This window comes from Pocillopora damicornis, chromosome 11 (assembly GCF_964200805.1).
Source record: "Pocillopora damicornis chromosome 11, jaPocDami1.2, whole genome shotgun sequence".
NCBI classification, from domain to species: Eukaryota; Metazoa; Cnidaria; class Anthozoa; order Scleractinia; family Pocilloporidae; genus Pocillopora; species Pocillopora damicornis.
The window spans coordinates 19,754,455-19,780,270 of NC_142680.1; the positions used below are offsets into that span (position 1 = coordinate 19,754,455).

Consider the following 25,816-nt stretch of genomic DNA (forward strand, 5'->3'; position numbering starts at 1 on the left):
TGTAACCAAGGACAGCACCCTGAAATTATTTATTCCACATTTAGTCACAAATCCTGCCTGTAAAATTTCACAAAGACCTGCGAAAGGCATTTGAAGAGAATATTGTATTGACAATACTGCTTTTTAAGCTTCAAAAAGTAAACTTAATCCTAGTCAAATATTATTAGGTTGTCATTGAAAGTCAGTCTTTAAAAGAATTAGCAGTTAATATTTTTCCAACTTGGCTAAGAATTAGCCACAGTATCTGAAAGCTTCTGTGCCAGCTCTCTGACTCCATTGTGTGATGTTGTTAATACTCTCTGAACAATATCCCAGAGACATCTATAAGCAGAGGGGCATAACGTTGCACTGCAAAAAAAGATAAGTTTTGTGGTGAGTCGCTTGTCTGTTAATTTAGCTCCTGATCATCACATTACCATGAGTAAGTAATCTTAATGATGGGACTACAACACAGCTTACAAATCTTGAAAAATTTTGCTAAAAGTTTCATGCTGGTGATCATTTCCTTTCTTCTCATGACCTTTACATGTGACTCAGGGATGATATTGTGGGGAGAAACTGCAGGTCAAAGGGTTAAACTTTTCCATGTTCATATGAGAAAGGTGTACATGTTTGAGTCCCAAATTCAATAAATAGAGACAGTTGTCTACCATAAACAAGACCAGCTCCTAAATCTCGAGTGTACATCAGGCTAGAATTTTAGGATGATCATTGCTAAATTTGCTTGCTATGTACTACAAGAGCAATCGAGCAAACTTCAAGATACCCTGCCTTCCCTGCACAGAAAGGAATGCACTGGGGGGGAGGGGGGGTTGGAATTTATGTCAGCAACGTCAATGGGGTCAAATAGAGGTTTCTATCTAAGCTCAGCCTTACAAAAATCAAATGCATCATCCTGTCTGAGTTTTTAATTAGCCAAGGCACTGTTCAAACATTTGAGATCAAGAGGTGCTTACTGTCACTGGTGAAGACATTTATGATTCCCCACAAAGCCCACAGCTGCACAGCAGGCATAGCACACTGGAGGAGAGGGACAAAAGATCTGAATGACCTAACAGAAAAAAGGGAAAAGGGTTACAATTTTAATATTATTGTATACAAACTTCAACAGTGTTCGAACTAGTGCTTCACAGGAGACTGTAAGAATCAATTTTTGATCTGCTATAAGATACATAAAAAATTATGCATGTCTAATTGGCTGAAAACAGGTGCATTTTTCATGTCATGAGTGCAAATTAAAAATAGCATGTGCACTGTCAAATTTTCACCCAACTGGACCTTCTGTGATGCTTTTTTTTTCTCGTAAATTATTAATAGGTAACAACAAGATTTCTCATGCAGTTTAGTTTAAATAAGCACTTGAAATTTTTTTGAAGACTACAAACTGCACTTGCCCTATGGCTTGTACAATTTTTTTTGTCTTTGTTCTATTCATGAAAAGATAAAAAAATAACCAGTACTTGATAAAGATAACTTTGCAAAAAGATATACAAACTTATAAGTAACAAACTGGTCTGCAGGAAATTCCCATCGGTTCACAGCTTGTTCCTGATAAAGAGAAAAATGCAACATTTTTACCTCAACACTGTTGCTGTCACAAGAGTGATTATCATCTAATTTCTCCTTACAATATTTCCTCCCAATCACACATTAAGGTCACAAGAATAAAGGAACTGATCACCAATTAAAGTGGCTCTTGATTATTAGACAAGTTCTCCTCCTACCACCTTAAGAAATTTATGGAGAACAGTATGGAGAATATGCATAATGATGTTAGGGTGTTGAGGGTTAAGAGAGGTGAGGGGTGGGGGCAAATTTTTAAACCTGAGATATTTGAGTGAAAAAAAATTTTACACCTGGGGGTGTTGTTTTTAGATCATGTCCCCAGCCCCATTTCCCTAATTCCAATTGCTCCATTCTAGTCCCCGCTCAAGAAGTGAAGTCACTTAAATGGACTCACAATTTTAAAAATGTTTGTATCACAACAAAATGTACAAAATCTCTTCACTTTTACAGAAATGACATCCAGATTTACTTGTACATGAGACTGATGGTATAATTTTCTGATTTTCAAAGTAACTGTCAATATAAAATTTGCTCAGCTTTGCCTCATATTTAGAAAAAAAAAAAACCAATGAAAAAATGTCAACCCAAAGATGAATTTGTTACAGAAGAGTATTCAAAGCCTTCTATTGGTTAATTTGCAACCATGCCCCAAAGTAAGATGACTAATATCTACCAGCTTATCAAGTAAATACTGTTTGCTGTACGACTGTAGCTTTCTATCATCAGACCACTCCAGCATAATGTTGGACAAAATTCCACCACAAAAATAGGACAACTGGAGAAGCCCATCATCCAGGAGAGACCTACGCAAGACAAGAATTAAGCTTCACATTAGGTCCATGGCTGAAGACTGTTTTTTTAATTTATTAATAATAATTATCATTTGTTGGATTAATAGCAAACACATTTTCATTTGTTTCCTCAAAGAACAATTTTGATTAAATGCTCTGGACTAAATACTTTTCCACAAGTTAATTAAAACATATCTTGATTAAAAATGTTAACATAGCAGCCCTACTTTAACTGCCTCATGCTCTCAAAAACACTTATTAACTTAATTTTTAATTAGCTTCATGTGCCTTTCAGTCTCACTTGCTGAATTTGACCTTGTTGCAAAGCTTTGAAAAATCACTTGATGTGTAGATTCAAAGCTGCCCAAATTTGTTGCAAACAAACTCAATATTCCTAACTAAAAAAAAAACCTTATTTGACAAACAGAAAAAGACATTACCCAATAAGATTCATCAATTCATCTGTGATGAATAAGTGCCTCAGACTTGGAATCTCAGCTATAATGTTCTGAAACACAAAATAACGAGGATCAATATGAATTTACTTGCTTTGGGCTGTTGACTGATTTCTGTTTGTAATTGTTCAGATTTTGTAGTTATTCATTTGTTATTGCTTATAGGTTCCTAAGTTAAAGTGAGATTAACTAAGACATGAAATGTTATTAAATGCTCTGTCATTGACTTTTCTTTCCTGGTGCATGATATTGAGCTTCCCATTTCTATTTTTTTCTAACTGTCCATCACAGAAGACTTAAATCTGATCTCTGGAAACCATATACACAATGACTTTAGAGTCAATGTTGAACTTGGAGCACAGTTGAAAGGCTCAGAGCAAGAACAACCCCTTGATTTTTCGGCCATTTTTGAAAGTGTTCAGAAGTAGTTGAATTTTGGCATGTGGACTTAGTTTTACTCGATATACACTGTTTTGGTTTTTTTTTCGCTGGTTTGCGCTTCGTTTTCGAGAAATAACGTATGCAAAAAACCTTGAATTTCGTAGCGGCTTTCATTGAATGAAGCCGAAACAAAAGAAGCCTTTTGTTTCATCAAAACAATACAGCCCCCGAGAACTTGCATATTCATAACCAGCTTAAAGAAAGAGCATGTTTTTTGTTTTGAGTTTAAAACACCGTTTAGCAAACGTAAAATATCCTTGAACAAACTCGCGCTACGGCAGAATTGAAGACAAAACCAAAGATACGTTGACATAGCCAAAAGTTTATACGAAAACACTCCTGTCGAACGCTTACGCGAAGGAGTGCCGCAGTTTTATTTAACGATAAAATTTAAGTCGCGTAATCGAATGTTCTCGTAGCACAGTCGGTTAGGCATTGGACTCGCAGTTAGACGGTTGGTACGGCTCTTTTTTAACAAATGTCTTTTCGCTCACCCTTTTTTTTTCCTTCTCTTTTTCAACTCGGGAAGAGGCAAAGCCATTTTCGAGAGTTTGATACGTTGACATCGCCAAAAGTTTATACGAAAACGTTCCTTTCGAACGCTAACGTGAAGGACTGCCGCAGCTTTATTTAACGATAAAATAATTTGTGTTTATGAATGTTCTCGTAGCACAGTCGGTTAGGCATTGGACTCGCCGTCAGCCGGTCGGTAATGTTCTCTTTTTAACAAATGTCGTTTTTTTTTTCGCTCACTCATTTTTTGTCCTTCTCTTTTTCAACTCGGAAAAGGCAAAGCCATTTTGAGAGTTTGGTACGTTGACATCGCCAAAAGTTTTTACGAAAACGCTCCTGTCGAACGCTAACGTGAAGGACCGCAGTTTTATTTCACGATAAAATTTGAACTGTGTAGCTAACTGTCTTGCTCAGTCGGTTAGGCACTGAACTCGCAGTCAGACGGACGGGTTTAAGTTATTTTTTAAAAAAAAAAGCCTCTTTTTCGCTCACTCTTTCTTATGAAAATGTTGTAATTTTTTCTTTTTTTTTGAACTCTCAAAATAGCTTTGCCTTTTCCCGAGTTGAAGAAGAAAAGAAAAAAGAGTGAGCGAAAAAAGAACACTGTTTAAAACGAACTTTCAGACCGTCTGACTGCCTGTTCGGTGCCTAACCGACTGTGCTTCGCAAAAATTAATTAACATGGCGCGGATTTTATTGTTAAATAAAGCTGCGCAGTCCTTCACGTTAGCGTTCGACAGAAGGATTTTCGTATAAACTTTTGGCGATGTTAACGTATCGTTGGTTTTGTCTTCAATCCTGCCGTAGCTCTAGTTTTTTCAAGGATATTTTACGTTTGCTTAACGGTGTTTTAAACTCAAAACAAAAAAATGCTCTTTCTTTAAACTGGTGATGTTTACGTTAGCGTTCGACAGAAGGATTTTCGTATAAACTTTTGGCGATGTTAACGTATCTTTGGTTTTGTCTTCAATCCTGCCGTAGCTCTAGTTTTTTCAAGGATATTTTACGTTTGCTTAACGGTGTTTTAAACTCAAAACAAAAAAAATGCTCTTTCTTTAAACTGGTGATGAATATGCAAGTTCTCGGGGGCTGTATTGCGGATGTTCACGGGCTACTTCGAAATGCGAATTTGAAGAATGCAGCGGGAAATAAAAACCCATAAAAGTGTCTTCAAGGAGAAAAAACTGGATCTGTAGTGGCCTAATCACTGAGATCGACACACACACACACACACACACACACACAAAAAAAAACAAAAAAACAAAAAAAACAGTTGAGCGCCGATATAGTGACCTGTAAAATATAAACATATCTATTAATTTACTGTCTTCGAAAAAGGTTAAAATTAAACTCGCCTACCACGAAACGGTTTAAATCACTACTCTTGCGCGAACAACACACAAACAAACACACACTCCCCCCAAAAAATAACGTTTGATAAGTGAAGTACAGGTTTTTAAATATTTCTATTATTTGCAGTCATGTGGAATTGCCTATGTGCAAGGAAATGACATTTACACGAGTCCACTAACAAAAATGATTAAGAAACTACATGTATGAAGCTGGAAAATACAGAGAACTGATCAATATATTGTGCTCGAAATTCGTCAGACTGTTCATATTGAATAAGGAGAGAAAGCAAAGCAAATTTTACAGCAAGTTGAAATGAAATGAAAAGAAAATTTGAATGGAATGTTTTTAAAAAAATGTCACTGTTAAAATAAATCAGGGTAGTGATCCCAATCTTTCCCTCAATGGAATGTTGGTTGCGGCGGGTGGTTCGTTGTTTCCCCAGATCCTGAGCCAGCAAAAGTAAAAGAACAATACAGAAAAAGGCAGTACAATAATAAAGCAAAAAAACCAAAAAATAATTGTCATATAATAAAATAAATCAGGTAAAAAGTTCACTGCGAAAAAAATAAAGCGAGAGTCAATAGCGGTGGTCGGTGCTTGCTTGGTAGGTGTGGTTGGTGATTGCTTGTGCGAGGATGGCTTGGTGGTTGAGCCTTTCAGTTGTTTAGCCTTGTGGTGGACCTGTGCTTAATAGGCTTTTCTTGGTGGCTTACCAGTGTTCGAAGAAGCTTCATTTTGATAATGGCTTGGCTTCCTTCTCTGAACAGCTAGAGTTGATTTTATAATGTATCAGATTAAACATAAAATTGTTGACTGTAACTGCACCATTAAGAAGTAAGACCATACTATATTTGGCAACACTATATCTATGGTTACCACCTGGGTAAGTGTGTGGTGGCATCAACCAAATCTGAATTGGAATGCATTGGATCACAGACACGAACTTCCAGTGGGACCATGCAGACTTTATTTTGGTGCTTGTCATGCAACATTTCTAATTTCAATTGACATATTTTAAGTTTTTTAATCTTATATTTTAAATATTATTATTTTGTAAATAGTTTGATTTTTACACTTTTCAAAAATTTTCTTTTTTCAATCTGTGATGTGATCCATGACCTGATCCATGATCTGGTCCATGATCTGATCCCGTCTGATCCCAGTTTCATTGACACCAGGTATGTGGGAGCTGTGAAACCTTAAACATATTTCCTTAACAACACTCAAACTCTGTTGTGCTGTTGCTGTTTGACACCGTATGGTTGACAATATTTAGCTATTTCTATTGCTATCCAATAGCGCTTTACTATGACTGCCAGGAGGCTGACCAGTTGGCTATTTACACAGCACAGCTGAGGAGTTCAACTTGAGGTAGGGGTCTTACACCCAAGACCACCAGATTACAAGTCCAGCACCCTAACCACTCAGCCACACAGCCTCCCGGCAGTTTGTTTGAATTTACTTGACAGTTTCTAGAAAAGAATGTTCTTGTATACCTTCAGGCCTTGCACCACCAATTGAAAACCTCCTTTCTCAACAAACAGAGAACAAGTGCTCGGTGTCTCATCTGTAAATGTCAGAAAGAACTATTTTTTTTATCTGGACAGCGCATGGAAAGAGCCTTACTCCTGGTTTGCTGAACTTGGGAAAGGGTCATTGTATTGTATTCTAGGGAAAGGCACTGAACTCTAATATCATAATGCCTTGCAAAAACTCTCAGAAAAAGATGAAATGGCAGGGGAGGGTGGGGTGGGTGGGTAACTTGCAATGAGCCAACATCCTATCTACTTGGAGAACCAGTCTCCTGGTCACTCCTTGGGCTGAAAACTGAGTTTAGCTCAAGTGAAGGGAATTAAGTTCTAAAGAAACTGTAGTAATTTACTATTCCAACAGGGTTAATAATGTAAATTGGCCACTATAAAGTGTTAGCCCTTTGTCATAGTGAATGACAAAAGACTTTGCTAAAACACCCTGAGTTTAGCTCAACCAGCTATATGCAATTGCAAACTTTTTTCTTCATAAATCTCTTTTCAAAGTAAAATTTTGCAAAGATATTAAAACATTGCATACCAGTTAATGTCTCTAGAACAGTAAATGCATTACTCAATGTGAGATCCTCCTAGAAAAAAAAAAGACTGCATAAAGCAATCTAAAATATCATCAATAATTATTGATGATGAAAAGGTAGAGAACAATATGTCCTTTTAAGAAATTATTTCTTAAAAGGACATATTGGTTATAACAATCTTGGATAAAATTATCACAAGTCAACTGAGATAAAGAAAATGAGAAAATATGATTATAATTATGAAAGCAGCTAATTTGAATTGACAGTCAGATCAAGTAACCTTAAAAAAATGTTTAACTTAATTCAAGTCTTGGCTTTCCCATGTTTTCTATTTCTAGAAAATGTGCTAGCTTTGTGTTCCTTTATTGTGATGATCATATCTCTTAAACTGAAAAAAATTCTGCTCAAAGGCATTGCAACAATATCATACAGCAATAAACCAAAATGGTGATGACCCTGAGTGCACAAGGCCTAACCTAATCTTTCTTTAATCTGCTTGCTCCATTAAAAGAAATGACATTTGTATTATGAAATCATTTCATTATAGTGTTGCAAATTCTATCTGATCCATACCTGTCTTGCACTGATCTTTTCTTGAATAATATTAAACATGGTCTGTATTTTTAAAATGAACTGCATGATTAGTAAAGACCTAGTTTATAATTGGAAGACATTTAATCAACCACATGCACAACTTGAGATATTTAAATAATTGATTATCATGCCAAAAAATGCTGCTTTGATATAATAACAATTGCTAAATGAATTTAAAATTGATTTTTATTGATTAATATGTTATGTCTCTTACCATAATGTTTTTCTCTGAGCCAAGAGCAAGTTTTTCTTCCTCGGTAAGCTGCACAGGTATGAATTAGAAAAGCCTTCAATTAGTTTTACCCAGATACTTACTTCAAATTACAACAGGGAACCACTTAAACCAATAGTTTTAATAATTAAAATAATCGTCCAGACATGCATGTCTTCATAGACTCAAAGATCTGATTGTTAATTCTCCCCTTTGGCTGCTACACTTTTCCTTGTAAATTAGATGTAGGAATTTGGTGTTGGATCAAGATAAAGAACTTCTACCATGCAGATAAGTTTGAGTATTCTTGTTAACTGTTTGCTGGATTATGTAAGGATATTATAAGAAGAAGTTATATAAGAATCACTTCTGAGAATTAAAGAGTTAACTAATTTAGTTAACAAGGTAATTTAACAATTAAAAGAGAGGGGGGGGAAGGGGGCAGAAGTTTATATTCATGCAAGAGGAGCACTCACTATTCAAGATGTTTGCAGGCACTAATTCAAGGGGAAATGCTAATGAAAGTTTGAATCAATGCCAGAATCTGGAAAAACTGCACACCTACCCCTCCCCTAACCCAACAACAGTCAACTGATGACAAGTTAGGGGTTCATGTTGAGTTAGGGGAGGGGTAGGTGTGGAGTTGCTCAGATTCTAGCATCTATCCAAACTTTCATTAGCATTTCCCTTTAATTAGTTCCTGCAAACATCTTGAATAATGGGTGCTTCTCCTGCTTTTCCAATATTTGAGTGTCCAATTGAGCAAAGAATCTGTCCAAAAAATGCATTTTTTGGGGGATTTGTTTGTACTGTCCTGCAATACCTTAGCACACAGACTTGCACATAGCTCTATAGCCCGCTGACAAATATCCTGGTTACCATGGAAATTGCACAGAGCGTCTATAGCCAAGCATGATGCTTCAAAGTATTTGAATGTCTGCAAAGTAAAAATCAAGTTATTGGTTTCTAACTCTATTTGGCGACATACATCTCTTGAAAATTACTGCCCTAAATTTTCAGCCCATATTCTAGAGCCACTATTCATTCAATGCACTGGAGATAATATACAATGTTTGAATCATTTCTACTTGCAGCTTTTGTGACAACTTGTTTTGACCCCAAAATTAACATACAGTCCACCATAAGGAAAAAAATGGAAAAAATGGAGAAAAAAGGGCAGTGCTCATGACAAACACTGAGTGATTGAGTTAGATTAGGCAAACCTGGAAAATATTGGCATCGAGGCTGTGTAAGAATTTCCTGTCTGTTCTTTGTGCTCAGTCAATGAATACATTAATTCTACTCTGATTACTTTCTGATGTTTCATTGTTCTTCTGTCATTTTGTCATAAGATCAAGCAGAATCAAAACATAATAGAGAGTCTTTGATGGTAGATTACTATTTGTCTTGATTCATTTATCAAAAATAAAGCAAATTCTTACACAATACTTCTCTGGAAAAGTTGTCATTGCTGATAGAACCAAAGATGCAACTTCACTGAAAAATCCAACAGAAGATAACTTGCACAAAGAGCATGTTAACTTTAAGATTCTGACGAATTATTAACTTTTAACTAATCAAATAATAAAAATGAAAATTAACCACCTTTCTACCTCAGGTTGTTAAGGCAGTGGTTTAACCAATGAGATGTAGCAGGGGGGCATGGAAGGTTTGCACTTCTCCCCTTCCCCCCCCCCCCCCACTCCCAACTGCCAACTTTTTAATAAGTAACCATTTAACACACAGGTATTTTTTTGTGTTGTGTTGATAGGTGTTTTGTTGCTTGACAACACCAGCCCTCTAATACCACTTTGAGAGTGTTTTAAACACATTTAATCATGTATTCAGTAATAATTTTACCTTAAGAAATGAGGATGCACTTCTGGGTTTGCTTCCCCTCCTCTTGCCATGATGTTGTTAAATACACAAGCTCTGAATTCAAAAGAACATCCCAAAAATGTTTGTAACTTGTAACGTTTATATAATAGGGTCAAAACTTTGTTTTAAAAATAATAATCAAAATGTTTTTAAAATTTGTTTTCATAAAAAACAAAATTGTTTTATTTTGAATGATTATCTTAATTATACATCTTATTGAATATTATCAATCTTCGTAAATGTTATAACTTACATAGCTGCTACTTGAATGATGAAATTATCCGGATGTTTTTCCATTTGAGTGAGAACAAGCTGTACAAATGGAATTAAAAAGAATTAGATTAATTTAAAACCCTATGGCTTTCAAAACATCAGGTAGGCAAGAGTTTCCTCTTTGACAAGGAAAAATATGATTAAGAAACAACATTTTCAAATGAACTTTTTTCACTTCTGCAGGGTTTTCATAAGAAATGTATTAGTATAGGAATGAAAACAAAATTCCTTTGGCCTTTGAACTATAATTTAATCAACCACAACTTGAGATATTTAAGTACCTGAATGATTATTATGTCAAAAAATGCTGCTTTGATTAATAACAATCACTAATTAAATGAATTTAGAATTTATTTTTAGCGGAGCTCACAAAGTGTAGCCCCATAATTATGCAAAATAGTAGTAACCCATCAAGCCGAAAAAATTTGGACGTACGACTGTACAAGGTGCTACTTTTAACATGTGTGGTCAACTGTACTGCGGGAATGTCAATGCCACGGCTTTGTCCAGTAGTCCAATGGTCTGTGCACTGGGCTCCAAGTTGGACAACATGGGTTCTAGTCCTGGCCAGGGCAAGGTGTTGTGCCCTTGAGACATGCGGGAAAAAAAAATGCGAGCTCCGCTTTTATAGGCTTAGCTAAATCTATATATTATTGATTAATATGTTACGCCTCTTACCATAATGTTTTTCTCTGAGCCAAAAGCAATTTTTTTTTCTTGCTCAGTCAGCTGCACAGGTATGGAATTAGAAAAGCTTTTAATTAGTAACCCAGATACTTCAAATTACAGCAGGAAACCACTCAAGTTAACAGTTTTAGTAATTAAAGTAATTGTCTAAACATGCATGTCTTTGCAGACTCAAAAATCTGATTATTAATTCTCCCCTTTGGCTGTTACACATTTCCTTGAAAATTAGATCAATATAAATAACTTCTACCAGATAAGTTTGAGTACTCTTGTTATCTGTTTGCTGGGTAATGAATCGATATTATAAGAAGTTACATGATAATAACTTCTGAGAATGAAAGAGTTTACTAATTCAGTGAACAAGGTAACTTAATTAAAAGTAGAGAGAGAGAGGGGGGGGAAAGGAAGAAGTGCATATTCAAGCAGGAGAAGCACTTATTATTCAAAATGTCTGCAGGTACTAATTCAAGGGGAAATGCTAATGAAATTTTGGGTCAATGCCAGTATCTGAGCAATTACACACCTACCCCTCCCCTAACCACTAACAGCCAACTGATGACAAGTCAAGTTAATGTTGGGTTTGAGGAGGGGTAGTTGTGTAATTGCTCAGATTCTGACATGATCCAAACTTTTATTAGCATTTCCCCTTGAATTAGTAACTGCAGACACTTTGAATAATGAGTGCTTCTCCTGCTTTTCCAATATTTGAGTGCCAAATTGGACAAAGAATTTCTCTAAAAGTGCAACTTTTTTAGGATTTGTGTGTAATTTACCATGATACCTTAAGACACAGTTTTGCACATAGCTGTATGGCCAGCCGACAAATATCCTGGTTACCATGGAAATTGCACAGAGCATCCATAGCCAAGCATGATGCTTCAAAATAGTTGAATGCCTGCAAAGTAAAAATCAAGTTATTGGCTTCCAACTCTATTTGGTGACATACATCTCTTAACGGTTTCTAGTGGCCCTAAATTTTCAGCCCATATTCTAGAGCCACTACTCCTTCAATGCACTGGAGATAATATACAATATTTGAAAGATTTCTACTCACTGCTTTTGTGACAACTTTGTTTGACTCCAAAATTGACATACAATTCTGCAAAAGCTATGAAAAGAAAGAAAAAGGGGCAGTGCTCATGACAAACACTGAGTGATTGAGTTAGATTAGGCAGACCTGGAAAATATTGGCATAAGGCTAATTGTAAGAATTTCCTGTCTGTTCCTTGTGCTCAGTCGATGAATACATTAATTCTGCTCTGGTTAAGTTCTGATGTTTCATTGTTCTGTCATTTTATCATAAGATCAAGCAGAATCAAAACATAATAGAGAGTCTTTGATGGTAGATTACTGTTTGCCTTGATTCATTTATCATGAATAATGCAAATTCTTACCAGATGCTTTTTTGGAAAGGTTTTCATTGTTGATAGAACCAAAGATGCAAGTTTACTGAAAAGTCAATCAGAAGATATCTAAAGATAATCACATTGAATAATTCTGTCATCAAAGTAAGCAAGTTAGGGGCATAACTTGCACAAACAGCATGTTAACTTAAAAAGATTCTGACTAATTGTTAACTTTTAACTACTCAAATAATAAAAGTGAAAATTAACCACTTTTCTACCTCAGGTTGTCAAGGCAGTGGTTTAACCAATGACATGTAGCAGCGGGGCATGGAAGGTTTGCACTTCTCCCCTTCCTTTCCCACCCCTCCCAACGGCCAATTTTTGAGTAAGTAACCATTTAACACACTGGTATTTTTTGTGTTGTGTTGATAGGTGCGTAAAGGTGGGCTGTAGCTTGATTGCCAGGGTGACCACCTGGTAGCCAAGACACTGCTGTTGCTATGTTTTGTTGCTTGACAACACCAGCCCTCTAATACCACTTTGGAAGTATTTCAAACATACTTAATCATGTATTCAGTGAGAATTTACCTTAAGAAATGAGGATGCACTTCTGGGTCTGCTTCTCCTCCTCTTGCCATGACAATGTTACCTACAAAAAATCTGAATTCGAAAGAACATCCAAAACATGTTAATAAATTGTAATGTTTATATAATAGGGTCAAAACTTTGTTTTAAAAATAATAATCAAAATGTTTTTAAAATTTGTTTTTTATAAAAAACAAAATTGTTTTATTTTGAATGATAATCCTAACTATACATGTTGATGAATATTATCAATCTTCATTGATATTATAACTTACATAGCTGCTCTTTGAATGTTGAAATCATTTGGATGTTTTTCCATTTGAGTGAGAACAAGCTGTGCAAATGGAATTAAAAAGAATTAGATTGGTTTAAAACCCTGAGGCTTTCAAAACATCATATAGGCAAGAGTTTTCCCTTTGACAAGGAAAAATATTATTAAGAAACAACATTTTCAAATGAACTTTTTTCATTTCTGCAGGGTTTTCATAAGAAATGTATTAGTAGGAATGAAAGCAAAATTCATTTGGCCTTCGAACTGTAATCTAATCAACCACAACTTGATATATTTAAATACCTGATTATCATGCCAAAAAAATGCTGCTTTGATTAATAACAATTGCTGATTATATGAATTTAGAATTTATTTGTATTGATTAATATGTTACGTCTCTTACCATAATGTTTTTCTCTGAGCCAAGAGCACGTTTTTCTTGCTGAGTCAGCTGCACAGGTGTGGAATTAGAAAAGCCTTTAATTAGTAACCCTAGATACTTCAAATTACAGCAGGGAACCACTCAAGTTAATAGCTTTAGTAATTAAAATAATTAAATATAGACATGCATATCTTTGCATATTCAAAAATCTGATTATTAATTCTCCCCTTTGGCTGTTACACATTTCCTTGAAAATTAGATGCAGGAATTTGGTGTTAGATCAATATAAATAACTTCTACCAGATAAGTTTAAGTATTCTCATCATCTGTTCGCTGGATAATGAATGGATATTATAGGAAGAAGTTATATGAGAATCACTTCTAAGAATGAAAGAGTTTACTAATTCAGTGAACAAGGTAACTTAACAATAAGAGAGAGAGAGAGAGAGAGAGAGAGAGAGAGAGAGAGAGAGAGAGGGAGGAGGAAGTGCATATTCAAGCAGCAGAAGCAATTATTATTCAAAATGTCTGCAGGTACAAATTCAAGGGGAAATGCTAATGAAATTTTGGGTCAGTGTCAGTATCTGAGCAATTACAAACCTACCCCTCCCCTAACCACCAACAGCCAACTGATGACAAGTTAATGTTGGGTTAGAGGAGGGGTAGTTGTGTAATTAATTGCTCAGATATATACTGGCATTGCATGATCCAAACTTTTTTTAGCATTTCCCCTTGAATTAGTTCCTGCAAACATCTTGAATACTGGGTGCTTTTCCTGCTTTTCCAATATTTGAGTGTCAAGTTGAGCAAAGAATCTGTCCAAAAATGCAATTTTTTGGGAATTTGTTTGTACTGTATTGCAATACCTGAGCACACAGATTTACACATAGCTCTATAGCCCGCTGACAAAAATCCTGGTTACCACAGAAATTGCGCAGAGCATCCATAGCCAAGCATGATGCTTCAAAGTAGTTGAATGTCTGGAGAGTAAAAATCAAGTTATTGATTTCCAACTCTATTTGGTGACATACATCTCTTGACAGTTACTGCCCTAAATTTTCAGCCCATATTCTAGAGCCACTATTCATTCAACATGCTGGAGATAATTTACAATATTTGAATCATTTCTACTTACTGCTCTTTCATTAACTTTTAGTGTCAGCAAAATTAACATACAGTTCAGCAAAAGCTAAGGAAAGAAAGAAAAAGGAGCAGTGCTTGTGACAAACACAAAGTAATTGAGTTAGGTTAGGCAGACCAGGAAAATATTGGCATGATGCTATGTAAGAATTTCCTGTCTGTTCCTTGTGCTCAGTCAATGAATACATTAATTGTGCTCTGGTTATTTTCTGATGTTTCATTGCTCTGTCATTTTGTCATAAGATCAAGCAGAATCAAAACATAATAAAGAGTCTTTGATGGTAGATTACTGTTTGTCTTGATTCATTTATCATAAATAAAACAAATTCTTACCCAACGCTCCTCTGGAAAAGTTCTCATTACTGATAGAACCAAAGATGCATCTTCACTGAAAAATCTAACAAAAGATAACTTGCGCAAAGAGCATGTTAACTTCAAAAGATTTTGACTAATTGTTAACTTTTATCTAATCAAATAATAAAAGTGGAAATTAACCACCTTTCTACCTCATGTTGTCAAGGCAGTGTTTTAACCAATGACATGTAGCAGGTAGGCATGGAAGGTTTGCACTTCTCCCCTTCCTCTCTCCCCCCAAACTGCCGACTTTTGAGTAATTAACCATTTAACAGACTGGTATAGGTTGTAAAGGTGGGCTGTGGCTTGATTGCCAGGATGACCACCTGGTTACCGAGACGACAATTGCTATGTTTTGTTGCTTGACAACACCAGCCCTCTAATACCACTTTGGAAGTGTTTTAAACATATTTAATTATGTATTCAGTAATAATTTTACCTTGAGGAATGACGATGAATGAAAATGACTTCTGAGCCTGCTTCCTCTCTTCTTGCTCTGAGAATGTGATATACACAAGCTCTGAATTCAAAAGAACATCCAAATAATGTTAATAAATTGTAATGTTTATATACTAGGCTGAAAACTTTGTTTTAAAAATAATGATCAAAATTTTTGGAAAATTTGTTCTTTTAGTAAACAAAATTGTTTTATTTTGAACAATTATCCTAACTATACGTCTTAATGAATATTATCAATCTTTGTGAATATTATAACTTACATAGCTGCTTTTTGAATGGTGAGATCATTCCGATGTGTTTCCTTTTGAGTGAGAAGAAGCTGTGCAAATGGAATTAAAAAGAATTACATTAGTTTAAAACCCTAAGGCTTTCAAAACATCATGTAGGCAAGAGTTTTCTCTTTGACAAAGGAAAAATACGATTGAGAAACAATGTTCTCAAATGAATTTTTTTCACTTTTGCAGGGTTTTCATGAGAAATGTATCAGTAGGAATGAAATCAAAATTCCTTTGGCTTTTGAACTGTAATCTAATCAACCACAACTCGAGATATTTAAATAGCTGATTATCATGCCAAAAAATGCTGCTTTGATTAATAACAATCTCTAATTAAATGAATTTATAATTTATTTTTATTGATTAATATGTTATGTCTCTTACCTTAATGTTTTTCTCTGAGCCAAGAGCACGTTTTTCTTGCTCAGTCAGCTGCACAAGTGTGGAATTAGAAAAGCCTTTAATTAGTAACCCAGATATTTCAAATTACAGCAGGGAACCACTCAAGTTAATAGTTTTAGTAATTAAAATAATTGTCTAGGCATGCATGTCTTTGCATATTCAAAAATCTGATTGTTAATTCTCCCCTTTGGCTGCTACACATTTCCTTGTGCAGGAATTTTGTGTTAGATCAATATAAATAACTTCTACCAGATAAGTTTGAGTTTTCTCATTATCTGTTTGCTGGATAATGTAAGGATATTATTGGAAGAAGTTATATGAGAATCACTTCTGAGAATGAAAGAGTTTACTAATTCAGTGAACAAGGTAACTTAACAATAAGAGAGAGAGAGAGAGAGAGAGAGAGAGAGAGAGAGAGAGGGGGGGAGGAGGAAGTGCATATTCAAGCAGGAGAAGCAATTATTATTCAAAATGTCTGCAGGTACTAATTCAAGGGGAAATGCTAATGAAATTTTGGGTCAATCTCAGTATCTGAGCAATCAACCACCTACCCCTCCCCTAACCACCAACAGCCCACTGATGACAAGTCAAGTTAATGTTGGGTTAGAGAAGGGGTAGTTGTGTAATTGCTCAGATTCTGGCATTGATCCAAACTTTTATTAGCATTTTCCCTTGAATTTAAGTAACTGCAGACATTATGAATAATGAGTGCTTCTCCTGCTTTTCCAATATTTGAGTGTCAAATTGAGCCAAGAATCTATCTAAAAGTGCAATTTTTTTAGTATTTGTCTACTATTAACACCATGATACCTTACTGACACACAGGTAATTTAGTGTTAACAACTGGGTTGAAAACGTAAATTAGCCACCGTAGAGGGTAAAAAAACTGATGTTTTGAGCGTTAGCCCTTCATCAGAGCGATTAGAGGAATTGTGGGTTGTGTGTGGATTTATATGCAGAAAGTGGGGCTATGCCATCGGTGGGAATAATATGGTGACGAGAAAACAGGAATAAACTAGACCCTGTGAGCAGGGTAACTGGGATACCTGGATGGTACTGGATCCTTGGAATTAAGTGTAGTGATACTACGGGTGTCGGACTAGTATACTGAAATAGTACGCTCAAGTCTGGCCAAGGGCATACACCTATTTCACCTATTTCGTCTGGCCGAACTAGTACTCACACTCAATTGCTTTTCATTCGGTGGTAACTACTACAAACAAACTAATGGTGTGGCCATGAGTACTAAAATGGGACCCAGCTACGCCAATCTTTTTGTAGGTTTTATCGAACATTAATTTTTTAGCCAATACCATGGCCCAAAACCTCAACTCTACGGCCACTACATTGACGATTGCATCGGCGCTACCTCCTCTACCAAAGAGGAGCTCACTCAATTTATAACAGCTGTCAATTCCTTTCATCCGGCTCTTAAATATACCTGGGAAATTTCCGACACTTCTGTGGCTTTTCTAGACATCAAAATTTCAATTGAAGGCAACGGCTTATGTACTAGTGTTTACTACAAACCTACAGATTCACATAGTTAGTTGTTGTGTCCATCCTCACATCCATCACACGTCAAGAACTCCATACCTTTTTCACAGTTTCACAGACTTCGTCGTTTATGCAGTGACGACTCTGATTTTCCGAAAAATCAGAGGCGATGTGCCAGTTTTTCAGTGGCTATCCTGTTTCTGTCTTTCAAGTGGGCTACCACCATGCCCAACAAATCGATCGACAGGCAGCACTACAAACGGCCGAGAAGGAAAACACTGACCGCATTCCATTTACTCTTACATTTCACCCTCACAACCACGCAGTTAAATCTATCATTCTTAAAAATTTTAAATTACTCCTAAACGATTCAGAGACTGGCACTATCTTTCCGCAACCCCCACTTATTTCATTCAAACGCGACAAAAACATAGGCAACTTTTTAGTCAGGAGTTCATTTCAAACAAATGACCAATCTGGAACTTTTAAATACGCTTGCTCACGATGCTTAACTTGTCCTTTCATTCACAACGTAGAGAAAATATCGGGACCTAAAAGATCCATCAAGATCATTGATCACTTTACGTGTACCTCCGCCAATGTTATTTACTGCATAACTTGCACTTATTGCAATAAGTTATACATCGGCGAAACAGGAAGACGACTGGATGACCGATTCCGAGAACACCTTCGCGATGTGAAAAGAAATGACAAAGACGCATCCAAACCAGTCGCTAGACACTTTAATCTTCCTAATCATTCTAAACAGCATATGGCAGTTTGCGGCCTTTCCTTACATCTAGGCAGTTCGGAAAGCTGTAAAACACTAGAACAAAAATTTATTTATTTTTTTAGCGCTTTTCATTCAACTAATTTATTCCTGTTTTCTCGTCACCATATTCCCACCAATGACGTAGCCCCACTTTCTGCATATAAATCCACACACAACCCACAATTCCTCTAATCGCTCTGACAAAGAGCTAACGCTCGAAACGTCAGCTTTTTTATCCTCTACGGTGGCTAATTTACGTTTTCAACCCATGGCCAGTTGTTAACACTAAATTACCTGCTATACTCTCCCACCGATGCAGCATCACAGTTTCTTTAGAAACTTACCCCTTTACTGACACACAGTTTGCCACATAGCACTAAAGCCAGCCGAGAAATATCTCGGTTACCATGAAAATTGCACAGAGTATCCATAGCCAAGCATGATGCTTCAAAATAGTTGAATGTCTGCAAAGTAAAAATCAAGTTATTTGTTTCCAACTCTAATTGGTGACATACATCTCTTGACAGTTACTGCCCTAAATTTTCAGCCCATATTCTAGAGCCACTATTCCTTCAATGCACTGGAGATAATTGACAATATTTGAAACATTTCTACTCACTGCTTTTGTGACAACTTGTTTTAACCCCAAAATTGACATACAATTCCGCAAAAGCTATGGAAAGAAAGAAAAAGGAGCAGTGCTCATGACAAACACTGAGTGATTGAATCAGATTAGGCAGACCTGGAAAATATTGGCATGAGGCTATGTAAGAATTTCCTGTCTGTTCCTTGTGCTCAGTCGATGAATACATTAATTCTGCTCTGGTTATTTTCTGATGTTTCATTGCTCTGTCATTTTGTCATAAGATCAAGCAGAATCAAAACATAATAAAGAGTCTTTGATGGTAGATTACTGTTTGTCTAGATTCATTTATCATAAATAAAGCAAATTCTTACCCGATCCTCCTTTGGAAAAGTCCTCATTGCTGATAGAACCAAAGATGCAACTTTACTGAAAAATCAAACAGATAACTAAAGATAATCACATTGAATCATTCTGTCACCATGCAGAGTAAGCAAGTTAGAGGCATATATAACTTGCACAAAGTGCATGTTAACTTTAAAGGATTCTGACTGTAATTATTCACTGTTAAAAAATCAAGTAATAAATTGAAAGTGAAAATTACCACCTCTCCACCTTAGATTAATAAGGCAGTGGTTTAACAAACATGTTGGAGGGAGGAAGGTGTGGAGGGGGACATGGAGGGTTTACACTCCCCACCCCACCTTAACTTCCACATTTTGAGTATGTAACCATTTCACATACTTTTTTTTTGTGTTGTGTTGACAGGTGCTTCAAGCAGGGCTGTGGCTTGATTGCCATGGCAACCACCTGGTTGCACAGAATATTACTGCTATCTTCTGTTACACAACAACACCAGCCCTCTAATACGGTTAAGGAAGTGTGTTCACCATATTTAATCATGTATCCAGTAATAAGTTTTATTACCTTAAGAAACTAGGATGCACTTCTGGGTCTGCTTCTCCTCCTCTTTCTTCGATAATGTTACCTACACAAACTCTGAATTCAAAAGATAATTCACTCTTTGACCAAACCTTTGATTTGAAAATAATCAAGACTTTTAGAACATTTTTTTTATTTCAGTAACCAAAATTGTTTCATTTTGAATAATTATCATAACTTTTCAAGAATCTTTGTGAATATTAACTTACATAGCAGCCATTTGAATGTGGAAATCATCTGGATGTTTTTCCATTGGAGTAAGAACAAGCTGTGTGAATGGAATTAAAAAGAATTAAACTAATTCTAAATCCTAAGATGTTCAAAGCATCATATAACTAGGAGTTTCCCCTTTGGAAAAGAAAAATATTAAGAAACAACATTCTCGAATGAGTTTTTTTCACTTCTGCAGAGTTTTTATGAGAAATGCAGTAGTAGGAAATGAAAACAAAATTCCTCAGGCCTTTGAACTGTAGTTGGAGAATTCTGCTCTGCAAGTAGCAAATTTTGCAATTTCTAAATATAATGAAAAACCTGCTTGTGGTTGTTAGGTCAGTGACGTTAAATTTCTACATTGCTGTAATCATAAATCAGAAACCATAGTCCAAAATGAATACAGATTGAAAATTTTTTTTTCTGTATATCGATGATCACTCTTGGAGCTCAAAGGACCCTGATAAACCTTAAGTTAACTAGATGAGCCATTTCATTGTGTACCTTGAGAATTTGTGGTTTTCTTGCTGTCCAATCAATACTGATGGAACGCAAAGCCTTTATCATGTAATCAGCTCTGTCTGGGTACATTTCCAATGAACAAAGGATCTGTTTCTCAGTAGCTTCACCTGTAATCTGATGAAAGATAAGCCACATTTAATTCGATTATTGACTTTTATGATGTAAATAGTATAAGGAGTAGCTTTTAAAGAGCAGTTGATGGATGAAAAGATTTCAGAAAATTACACTAAGTATTATGCAGCCAAGTCACATATCCCTTATGTTAGCAGCAACATCAATTTGTATTGCACATAGGTGTAATGTGACCAACTCTGATACTGCACTTTGGAAAGAACCTGATGATTGTTGGGGGTAATCTTGTGATAGACTGGGATCCTATCCAAGGAGGTAGTATAGTAACACTCTAATTTTCTTTTAAGTAAACCAGGATGAGGTGCAGCAAGATGGGCCACTACATTTGAGTATAGACTTCACATCAAGTCCCTCAACAATATGGAACTTGGAAGGTATATTATTAAAATTGGAAAATATCTCCAACAAACTTTGAGGTTTTCACCATTCTGGTTCAAAACAATGACATTTTTTCTCTGTTACATATCATTAAGTTATTATATTATTATGTCACTTCTACCTTAACATGAGGAGAACTCCTTTCCAGTTGTTCTTGTAAATTCCGTGACATCAAGAAAAGGCCAAGGAACTCAAGGTTAGGATGAGAACTAAGAAATGACTGCAAAGCACCTGCTGTTATTGTGGAAACACCTGAAACATCCAGAGAGATCAGGTTTGGCATCATACATTGGTCTGTAAGCATTTCATCAAATTTCACAGACTCATTTGTCCCATCGTGGTGAAAATCATTATCAGAACTTCCTGAAATATCAAGCTTCTGTAATGATGTAAAGTCCTTAAACTCAGCAGGTTTTGTCCATGCTACTGGTGTGTTAAAAGCGATTAATGTTTTCAGTCGACCTCTTAGATTCCCAAATGAAGAGACATGTCTTATCGCAGTGTTAGAGATATTAATGTGTTGTAAACAATCCATATTCTGAGCAGCAACCGACATCAACTGGTCGTCTATAGCAGTACAATGGCTCACATCCAAATGAGTCAAACAGTTCAGTGGCTTCATGTCAGCAAAGTCCAAGACAAATGATGTGCAACTCAAATTTAACTCCCTTACTGTCAATGACATTTCATTCAGCAGTTGAAAAAATAAAGACGAGGAGAATGTTTTTGTTCCAGATAAGTCTAGTTTCTCAACTTTGTGTTTTCCAAGGAGTAGTTTCAGCACTGAAAAACTCAACTGACATTTCCTGAGATTGAAATTTCTGATTCTACATCTGCGCGGATCAACAAATAAAGATGCAGTCCTATCTGTCAGGTTTCCATCACGGCAGAGACATCTCATAATATTGTCTGCCAGGTGTTCGTGGAGAAATAACGGAGAAATGAAACTAAGTTTTTGACAAGAAACCTCGCCGTACTGGACACCTTGAACATCCTTGTGGCATAAATCTTCAATATTAGCACTGATAAAGCTCAGGCATATTTCTTCGAGAGAAGCTGGTGAAACGGTGCTCATGTTGAGACGCTCTTTTACAATGCAAGGAACTTAGAAGAAAATATAGTTGCACTAAAACACATGCAGTAAAAGCAGTTTAAGTTCCTCCACTTCTTTGACGCTCCTTCCTTGCGCCTTGATCTTCAATCATGCAGCTCCGTCTAGAGGAGAGATGCAAGTACACAGAAATCGGAACAACAGTGTAACAACTTTACCAAACCATTTAGTTCAAAAGATGGTGAAAAAGTGATCTTCAATCATGCAGCTCCGTCGAGAGGAAAGGTGCAAGTACACAGAAAATCGGAACAACAGTGTAACAACTTTACCAAACCATTTAGTTCAAAAGTCTGCTAGTTATGACTACTTCTGCATTACGTTTGTTTTGAACTTGGTCACCACTCGTTTAATCTCCGAAGCAATCCGAGCATGTCCGAGTTTATATCGACTTCATTTCGAGTTTCCGAACAGTTAAACAAGGTTTCAAAACAGTTTTCTTTGGTAGGCATCGAGCTTTTATCAAAACTTAACTGTATATGCGTTTAGTCTTAGATCTGCAAAGATGTCTTCAAAAAAAGGAAGATGGAAGGACTCAGCTCAACAGGCAAGGCGGCTGTCGCAGACTTCATCTTCAAATTAAACACGAAAAGAAAGTTTGATCGGAGAAGAAACTTCTGCAAAAGAACTTAAAGAATGTTTAGAGAAATTAAAGAAAAAGATCAGATCACTTTAGTGTGGAAACAGTTTCGATAGAGTGGTTCACGATGAGGAAGACAAAACTCCAGACATCTCGATCTCCAGTATGGAAGACGAGGAATTGGGTAAGTTCTTTCGAATCAAGCCGACTATTTCTCTGTTGACCTCAAGTTTATCAGCAGGACGACAGCTCACCGTTTAAATCTTTATAGTATCACAAAACGTAAAGCACTGCTTTTCAATTGCATAGATTACTTTTAAAGTCGTCAATAATGCTTAAAATGATCAGGGAAAAGACAAAGAGTAGTACACTAGTTTTGATTGCTACATTGCAACTTTTCTGTGTTGTCTAGCAACATGTAATGACACCATTTTATTGTCAGTCAGTCACTCTTTAACCCTTTAACTCCCATGAGTGACCATGACAGAATTTCTCCTTACAACATCAATACAAAATCAAACAGATAAGAAATGAGAATAAAGAAAAATATTAATTTGGAGATAATTAGTTGATCCAGTACAAAATTCTCTGAACTAACATCATAAGAATTGTATGGTTGACAGTGAGGGGAATTGCAAATTTGGTCTGGGAGTTGAGGGGTTAACAAATAGATTCCACACTGCTGTGGGTCTGTTCAGTAATAGATCACAGACGAAATCAAAATGTGGTACACAGGGCAGAGCCAAGTGCATTACTGCTGTTCTTACCACATTTTGATGTTTGTTTTTCTATTGAGTGAAAGAAAATAAATTTCTTTTTCCAATTTTGGATCTGCAGGGCTGGGGGATCATGTGTACTATAGGTGGCCTCGGTCGACATATCGACCGATATATCGGTCGACTATCGGTCGACTATTGGTCGACTATCGGTCGGCAATCGACCGACTATCGGTCAACAGTCGACCGACAGTCGACCGATAGTCGACCGATAGTCGACCGATATATCGACCGATAGTCGACCAATGCATCACCCAATATGTACACATTTATCGGTCGATAGTCGACCAATAGTCGACCGATATATCGGCCGACTGTTGGCCAATGCATCAGCCGATATGTGCACATTTCTCAGTCGACTGTTGGCCGATACATCGGTCCACTGTCGGCCGATCTATTGGTCGACTATCGACCGATAGTCGACTTATAGTCGTTCGGTCCACAGTCGACCGAGATATCGGCCGATATGTCGACCGAGGCCACCTACAGTACACATGATCCGGGCTGGGCTCTTGTAGCATGTGGTGACCCCCTGGATCCTTGCTTTTGCTCTTGGGCAGCTAGGAGGTTTTTTTTTCATTAGAAGCATATGCTGGGCACCCTGGATTTCACAACTTCAGAGCACTGGGCTCCCTTCAATTTTTTTGAGAGCTCAGCCTTGTGCTGTTTCAGTTTGTCCTAAGTTTTCCCCCCTGCAAGTTTTGTTAGTTACCCCTCTTGCAGTCACCATGGTAGAAGCCACCACAATAAAGACCATGCCATTGCAATCTCTTTTTTGTAGTCTGCATAAATTAACACCAGAAAACAATAAAAACTTCATAAAATATATAAAAGCTACAAGAAGCTTGGAGGGTAGAGTAGAGTGGGGATAAGGGGGAGTAGCTGTAAACGGACAGGTACCCCATCCTATGGGCGTGGTCACTTTACACTTTCAAGCTAAGTAAATTTCACAAGAAAGATCATTGAGCAATAGAGAAATGATAATTTTCCAGCTAATCTGCAGAATTCTCTGACTTAATTTTGATGACCTCAAATGTATTTTTATTCAGAGGTGGAGAATATTTTCCTGTCACTTTACACAACTATTCTGCTTCTTTGTTTCTTTATGAAAACCCTGCCACCTGCAGTTTTGGTACATTTAGGTTTTTGAGTGTACACAGCAACAGGGATAATGGTTTGTCCTCTTTTGTATCATCAGGAACCATGTAAGCTCTCTTCCCGAACAATGGCCATTCCACAGATCAGCATCACTGAGCAACATACCAGTTCAACCATGCATTAACTACTTGTCATTGTCAGTTGATGAATCTCTTGACAAAGTTTTCAGTTAAGCAGACTTCAAATACCTCACTGATGATCAAAGGCAGTTGAAATTAACAAATTACCAGTTGATGCAAAAGCCACAGTCACCACAGAGCTGTTACTTTTGACAATGATATTTCTTGATCCCTCATGGACTATATGTGGAATAACTTATCCATGGCTACCCAGCAGTACCTAAGAAAGTACTGCCTAGCTCCTCAACATCCTACAATTTCTGAAGATCAACATGGACCAACTATGGCCAGGAAATCAAAAAGAACCTCTGCTTGTGATTCTGAACCATTCAACTCTGAAACATTCCAAGGTTGTGAAGCACCACCTCCTACTCCAGAGCCTGCCTCTAAAGATGAAAATACTTCAAATATTTTAGACATAACCAGGCTGAAAAAAGCTTCCTAAGTTAATTTGATGTGTGAGATACTGACAGAAGTAGTTCTGAATCTTAAAACAGAGGCCATTAATTCTGAAGAAATATTTCTACAAGAACCAGATTGACCTAAAGTTATGGATGGAGAGGATTGCTGTGAGTGGAAGTTAGAGGTCAGGATTAGTTTGTGAAATTGTTAATTTAGCTGGCTGGGGAAATTTTGCCTTTTTTAAGGGAAATGTAGGGGAATTTCAAAATCCTAGGACTGTGGCAACCATAATTATAGGATATTCCCTTCCACACTAAATGGAGTTGGAATGTGAACACATGGTTTTTCTCTTGGAATGTTACACATCTAGTAGAATCTAGAGATTTGTGAAACACTTATGATTCTCCAATTGCCATCAGGACTTCCTTTGTAACTGTGAACCTTAACCATCTTAAAGTGTAAATGGAGATGATTTATGTTTAATATAAGGCCATAACATTACTGATTTTAAGTAAAAAATGGCATGTTCAAGGCCAGAGGAGGTGACTAAAAGCTTGGTTTGAATATAACAAATAAAACAAAACTGTAACCAA

At 36.5% G+C, this 25,816-nt stretch overlaps 1 protein-coding gene and 1 long non-coding RNA gene across 2 annotated transcripts; one reads left to right on the forward strand and one right to left on the reverse strand.

Annotated features, from left to right (window-relative positions):
- Positions 1–22,586, reverse strand: LOC113687105 (uncharacterized). Its single transcript, XM_089186742.1, has 34 exons — positions 21,202–22,586; positions 20,553–20,684; positions 20,048–20,106; positions 19,824–19,895; positions 19,271–19,325; positions 18,933–18,986; positions 18,658–18,777; positions 16,027–16,074; positions 15,628–15,686; positions 15,377–15,428; positions 14,888–14,986; positions 14,550–14,603; positions 14,281–14,394; positions 13,436–13,483; positions 13,037–13,095; positions 12,765–12,836; positions 12,225–12,279; positions 11,885–11,938; positions 11,612–11,725; positions 10,822–10,872; positions 10,124–10,182; positions 9,853–9,924; positions 9,435–9,489; positions 8,816–8,929; positions 7,996–8,043; positions 7,761–7,802; positions 7,190–7,238; positions 6,616–6,686; positions 5,833–5,886; positions 2,798–2,865; positions 2,240–2,369; positions 1,496–1,548; positions 957–1,051; positions 1–348 (listed from the first exon to the last, which is right to left on the reverse strand). The coding sequence occupies exons 1-34, from the start codon at positions 22,153–22,155 to the stop codon at positions 290–292; spliced, it is 3,294 nt and encodes a 1,097-aa protein (XP_089042868.1). The 5' UTR covers positions 22,156–22,586; the 3' UTR covers positions 1–289.
- LOC149038047 (uncharacterized) lies at positions 22,400–25,816 on the forward strand. Its single transcript, XR_016180897.1, has 2 exons — positions 22,400–22,952; positions 24,743–25,816. It is a non-coding gene; the product is annotated as an uncharacterized LOC149038047 (long non-coding RNA).